This window comes from Corvus brachyrhynchos, unplaced genomic scaffold, assembly GCF_000691975.1.
Source record: "Corvus brachyrhynchos isolate BGI_N302 unplaced genomic scaffold, ASM69197v1 scaffold26, whole genome shotgun sequence".
Classification (NCBI taxonomy): domain Eukaryota; kingdom Metazoa; phylum Chordata; class Aves; order Passeriformes; family Corvidae; genus Corvus; species Corvus brachyrhynchos.
In genome coordinates this window covers 4,642,845-4,647,889 of record NW_008239324.1, presented here as the reverse complement: position 1 = coordinate 4,647,889, position 5,045 = coordinate 4,642,845, and the positions used below count along the sequence as shown (strand labels likewise).

The 5,045-nt window shown below is 54.1% G+C and overlaps 1 protein-coding gene across 1 annotated transcript in view; it reads left to right on the top strand.

The window, feature by feature from the left end:
• The first annotated feature begins 1,217 nt into the window (after positions 1 to 1,217).
• CCL22 (C-C motif chemokine ligand 22) overlaps positions 1,218 to 5,045 on the top strand; it is a 6,126-nt gene continuing 2,298 nt past the window's right edge. Inside the window, exons 1-4 of the mRNA XM_017740798.1 lie at positions 1,218 to 1,356; positions 1,740 to 1,851; positions 2,193 to 2,284; positions 3,564 to 3,697. Coding sequence (XP_017596287.1) covers positions 1,290 to 1,356; positions 1,740 to 1,851; positions 2,193 to 2,284; positions 3,564 to 3,697 — 405 coding nt within the window. The 5' untranslated portion in view covers positions 1,218 to 1,289. The remainder of the gene's footprint in view (positions 1,357 to 1,739; positions 1,852 to 2,192; positions 2,285 to 3,563; positions 3,698 to 5,045) is intronic.

The window sequence follows — 5,045 nt, the reverse complement described above, 5'->3', positions numbered from 1 at the left end:
GTCTGACTGAAGCTGAGCTTGGGGAGAACTGGGCATGACCAGAGCACTTCTCAGCATTGGGCGGTTTTTCTCCCAAGTTTTTTCAAAGACATCCAGGGATGACAGTCCCAGGCACAATGTCCTGCTCCAGAGAGTGGCTGGAGGGTGCCAGTGTGAAGAAGGGCTTGAGGTGGCCTCTTGGGTAGTTCACAGGGGGTGAGGGGGGACTGTGGTGCCAGGGGATCTGCGTGGGACCCTGCTGCTCCATGCATCCACTTAGAGTCTTGAAAAAGAGGTCAGAATGAGGGAAGGGTGAAAAAAGTGTCCAAGCTGAGCATGACTGACAAGGACCTACAGAGGGGCTCCTTAGACCTTCAGAAGGTCTGAGGAAGGGGGAGCCCAGCACAGGGGGGAGAACTGTCCCCTAGGTTAACACAGAGAGGCTAACCCCTTTCAGCAGGTCCCTGCAGGATCTGGGATGCCTCAAGGCTGTGGAGGGAGAAAGATGAAGGAAAGACACCCAAAAACTTAGAACAGCAAGTTTTCCATCAGTTCCCCTCACCCTGATGCTGACTTCTGCCCTGCCCTGAAGCCAGGGGCTAAGCCAGCCCTGTCCACAAGGAAGGGCTCGACTAAACCCCCTTCTCTTTTCTCCCCACGCTGTGCAGCTCTAAACAGGGATTTTTGGTGGAAAACTTGTGTTCCTCTCCACAGTACCAGCACGGAACGTGATGCAATTTCTGCTGGTATTTGCCAGCGTGCTGCTCTCGAGCCACAGAGGGCTGGTGTGCTGGTATTTGCCAGCGTGCTGCTCTCGAGCCAGAGAGCAGGTCTGGTCGCAGCAGCAGTCACTGTGCTTCCCTTCAGTGCTTTCCAGGATTCACAAGCCATCTCCAGCATATTTGTATTGGCTCTGGGCTGAGTGACTTTGCATGGAACACCGAGCTTTGCCCTTCCTATGGCTACGAATCCCCTCTCTGAAGGCCTGGGAGCTTTTGAGTTTACATCTGCAGAAAGGAGGATTCACTTCCCTCATGGTTTTTCCTGTCTGGGTGAATACAGAAGCTGACATAACTTATTTAATCTTTCCAGGTATTGTCTGTCTGTAATCCTGATCCCATGTGACACAGAAATCCCCATGAGCAATGAAGTGGTAGCTTTTTCTTGAATTTGGTTCGTTCTTCGGAAAAGGAAGAACTGGGGAGGGGTAGAGAGGATAAATTGCAGCGTCTCCTTGCCTGAGCTCAGACTTGAGCTCCTCCAAAGAGGCAGAGCAGCATCCTGCAAGGAAGAGCCCTCCCAGAGCCACCATGCTCACTGCAAGGACAGTCCTGCTGGTCGTGGTGCTCCTCACTCTCTCCCCATGCTCCGATGCTGGTAAAGCACCTCATGGGCCACTGCTGCTGGTTGGGACTTGGGGTTGTCCCATTGGGGTGGTCGGGAAAAAAACCCCGGTGTGGAGCAGGGATGGCACTGCTGGCAGGAGGAGCAACCCCAGGCCAGGGCAGAGCAGCACATCCTGGGGTGCAGGGAAGGATGGAGACTGCTCCTGGGGCTGGGTAGCTTTGGCAGAGTTGCTGCAGGGCTGGGGGATAACTTGGAGCATCCTTCTGCCCCAGGAAGGAAGGAGGAGGGCACCTGGGGCTCCTCACAGCAGCATTTGCAGAGCTTGAGGGATGTTGTGTTCACCATGGGGGAAGGTCCTGAAGACAGGCTGCCTTCCAGAGCCAGCATTCACCATCTCTCTTTGTCTTCTCCAGCTCCTTACATTCCGTCCGAGTGCTGCTTCGGCTACGTAAAGGGCTGTCTCCGGCTGGCCAACCTCGTGGGTTTCTACTCAACTCCCAGGGAATGTTTTTCCCCAGCAATTGTGTAAGTCCTGGCAACTTCCCTACTGCTGTGCTGTCTCCTGGGCCACCACGGGTTCTGTTAATCTGTTCCATCTGGGGGAAGGACAGGGACAGGTCTGCATAACCTCCATGATCTTCCAGCATGAGGAGGGGAGGATGGGACTGTCACAGCTCCTGAAGGCTCTGCACGGGCTCTAGAGGTGCTGAGCTGCAGGATGAGCTGCTTGTAGGACACCAGGCACCCAGGGGCAGCACTCAGGAACAAAAGGAAGGGAGAAAGAGTGCAGGGGAGGGACGATGGTGTGGGCGCAAGTGGAATCATAGCTGCCGTTCCTCACAAAGTTTCACCTTTAACCTTGACAGGTTTGAGACCAAGAAAGGAGTCAAGCTCTGTGCAAACCCAAAGGAGAAGTGGGTGCAGAAAGCAGTTCAAGAACTAAAAAAGAAAGTACTTCGTGCCTCATGATGTAGAGTGGATGCCCTGGTTCAGGCTACCCAACGTCCTGGTGGGAAGGAAGGTTTACAGTCACCCTCCCAGAAGGGGCTATGGATGTTCCAGCTGCTGGGAGAGGGCACTGCCTCCCCAGAGCCCTGTGCTGCATCCACAGCTGGGCACCAGCTCCTGGAATTCTGCTGGCCCCGCCAGCACCTGCCTGCTGATCACAGCCACAAAATAAAGTTTACTTCATGTGATATTAGAGAGTGGTGTCCTTTCTTCTCCCAGCCCCGCAACTGGCGCTGGGATGGGGGCTCTTCCCACTGGGTCTCACTAGGGCAGAAAGGGAGGGGATGGATGGGACTTCAAGGGGACCCAAAAGGGGCTGAAGACTCCTCTGAGGGTTTTTAGGTGCAAAACTGCCATCAGTTTCAGGCTTAGAGATTTCAGCCTGTCCCATGTGCTGCCCCATGAGGGAGCACAGCCTGTCTACCACATGTGCCCAGGCCTGTGGTGTCTCTGGGCTGGGCTGGAGAGGAAGGGTTTCTCTGCAGAGCTCCCTGGGCAGATAGGACAGACAGGGGATGCTGAATCAGACAAGGGATTCCTGCACATACAGCCCTGAAAATTCCGCCCCTGCCAGGGGCCATGGAGAGCTCAGCAGTGGTCCCTGCCAGGGCTTTGGGAGGGGGAGCAGAACTGGAAGGGCAGGAGTGAGGAAAGTCGTGAGTTAAAGACAGTTTAATAAATAAAGCAAAACCAGCGCACAAGCAAAGCAAAATAAGGGATTCATTCTCTCCTTCCCTCCGGTGGGCAGGTGTTCAGCCATGAGGAGCAGAGCAGGGCTTCCTCACGTGTAACAGTGACTGGGGAACACAAATGCTGCAACTCTGAATATCCCCCTACTTCCTCCTTCTTTCCCTCTGACAGTTAAATAAGGGGAAAAAAAAGAAGAACCAACCTAAAAAGGAAACCTACCAAAAAAACCCCACCAAGTGATAAAAAAACCATCACTTGCCACCAGCCAGATGATGCTCAGGCAGTCCCTGAGCAACAGCTACCCTGAGAGCCCTGCTGCCATCACTCCCAGCTCCTGGGGAAGGGGATTTTGGCTGCAGCAGCTCCAGGGATGCTTTCACAGCAGAGGCAAAACCCATCCAGAGCTGAGGGATGACCCTGGCACACTGCAGGTCTGGAACCTGAGGTGTTACAGGCACCAAGAAGGTGGAGAACTCTGGGTGCACCTGGAGAGGCTTCAGCCTGCAGAAGCCTCTTAAACTGTTGCCTTTCTGCTTCAGGAGTCCTCAGACCATGGAACCACCCTGTTTGCTTGGACTTGGTGCCCTCTCCTGACAGCTGTGGCTCGGATGCAGCGCAGACCTCAGGGCTCCGGCAGGGGAAGCAGGTCCAGCCCGACACCAACATTTGTCATGTGCAGACAGTTTATGTTCTCTGTTAAAGTATTAACTTTTGTGATTACCCCGTCAAACCCCAAAGAATTTTATGAGTCAGAGAATATTTCCCATCCCTACATTGCTTTCTTTGTCCGTGCCTATCCATTTTAATTTCTAAAGTGGGGGTTTTCCTCAGTCAGAAAATTTTTATTCAATCATTAATTGTAGTGAGGTTGTGGGTGGTTTGGACACCCATAAAATCCTGTGCAGAGTCTGTTACCCCTCTTCTCTCCACTTGCCTTTGCATTTGCCTAACCAGGAGCTCCACACCTGGGGAGGAGGCCGTGCCACTGGTGGGGATGGCTCAGGAGGTTGCTGGGAGCACCCCAGGCACTGCAGAAGAGGCTGGAGAAGACTAAAGCCAAACCCAAAGGTCCACTGCTGGGGCAGGGACACAGAGGGAAGCCCAGTCCCCCAGAGCCTTGTGGGGCCTTTCCAGGCCTTCAAATACCCAACGTGCACTGATTTATTTTATGAAGAGCAGACAGAGGAGGCATCTACTAATGCTTGTGGGGATGGGAATAAGTAGCTAAGGGAAAGGAAGAGCAACTGTGTGCCTCAGACAAGCCTGAAAAGGGAGCTCAGAGTTGGCACATTAAGGTTTTCTGTGCCAGGACATGCTGGTTGGAAAAAGCCATTAGCTCAGTTCTCCCTTAATTACAGCCCTGTGCTTTTAACCAGTGCCTAGGAGCTGGTGTGACCCTGGTGGCTGCTGGGCCCAAGGGTCTGTGCACTGAGGACGTGGATAGGGAGGGCAGGAGAACCTGGGGGTGATGAAAAGTCCATAGAAGATGACTTGGGCTGCTGTGTGTCAGGCATTTTCTCCCTGCAGAGCCCTGCCTGGGGACAGTGGCACTAGAACCCAGTGGGGCTGTGCCCAGCTCTCTGCATGCCCACCCTGCCCCATGTCCTGCAGACCATTTCTTCTAAACCAGCGTTTTCAGCCCATTTGATCTGTTTCCTTCTCCTTTTTCCTTTCAGAGAAGTCGTGCAGACATGAGATTATCTTCTAAGAAGCCCATTTCCACCTTTCTTCCCCTCTGAGAAGCCTTGGATTGCCTCATCCCCCAAGCCACAGCCAGGTCCCTTCCTGTGCTCCCACTCAGCATCATCCCATGTGGGTTCCCACCAGGACCTCACCCCCTCCTCACACAGAGCTGCATCTGCCTTCCCAGGGAGCAGATCCCTGCATGGAAGCTGGGCTGATGTCCACCAGTGCTCTGTGGTGCTGCCATCGGGATCTGTGCCACCTGCCCCTCCTCTCTGGTGTCTGGGATGACTCTCCTGGGGCTGTGGTAGGACCTGTCCCATCTCCCTGCAGGAATG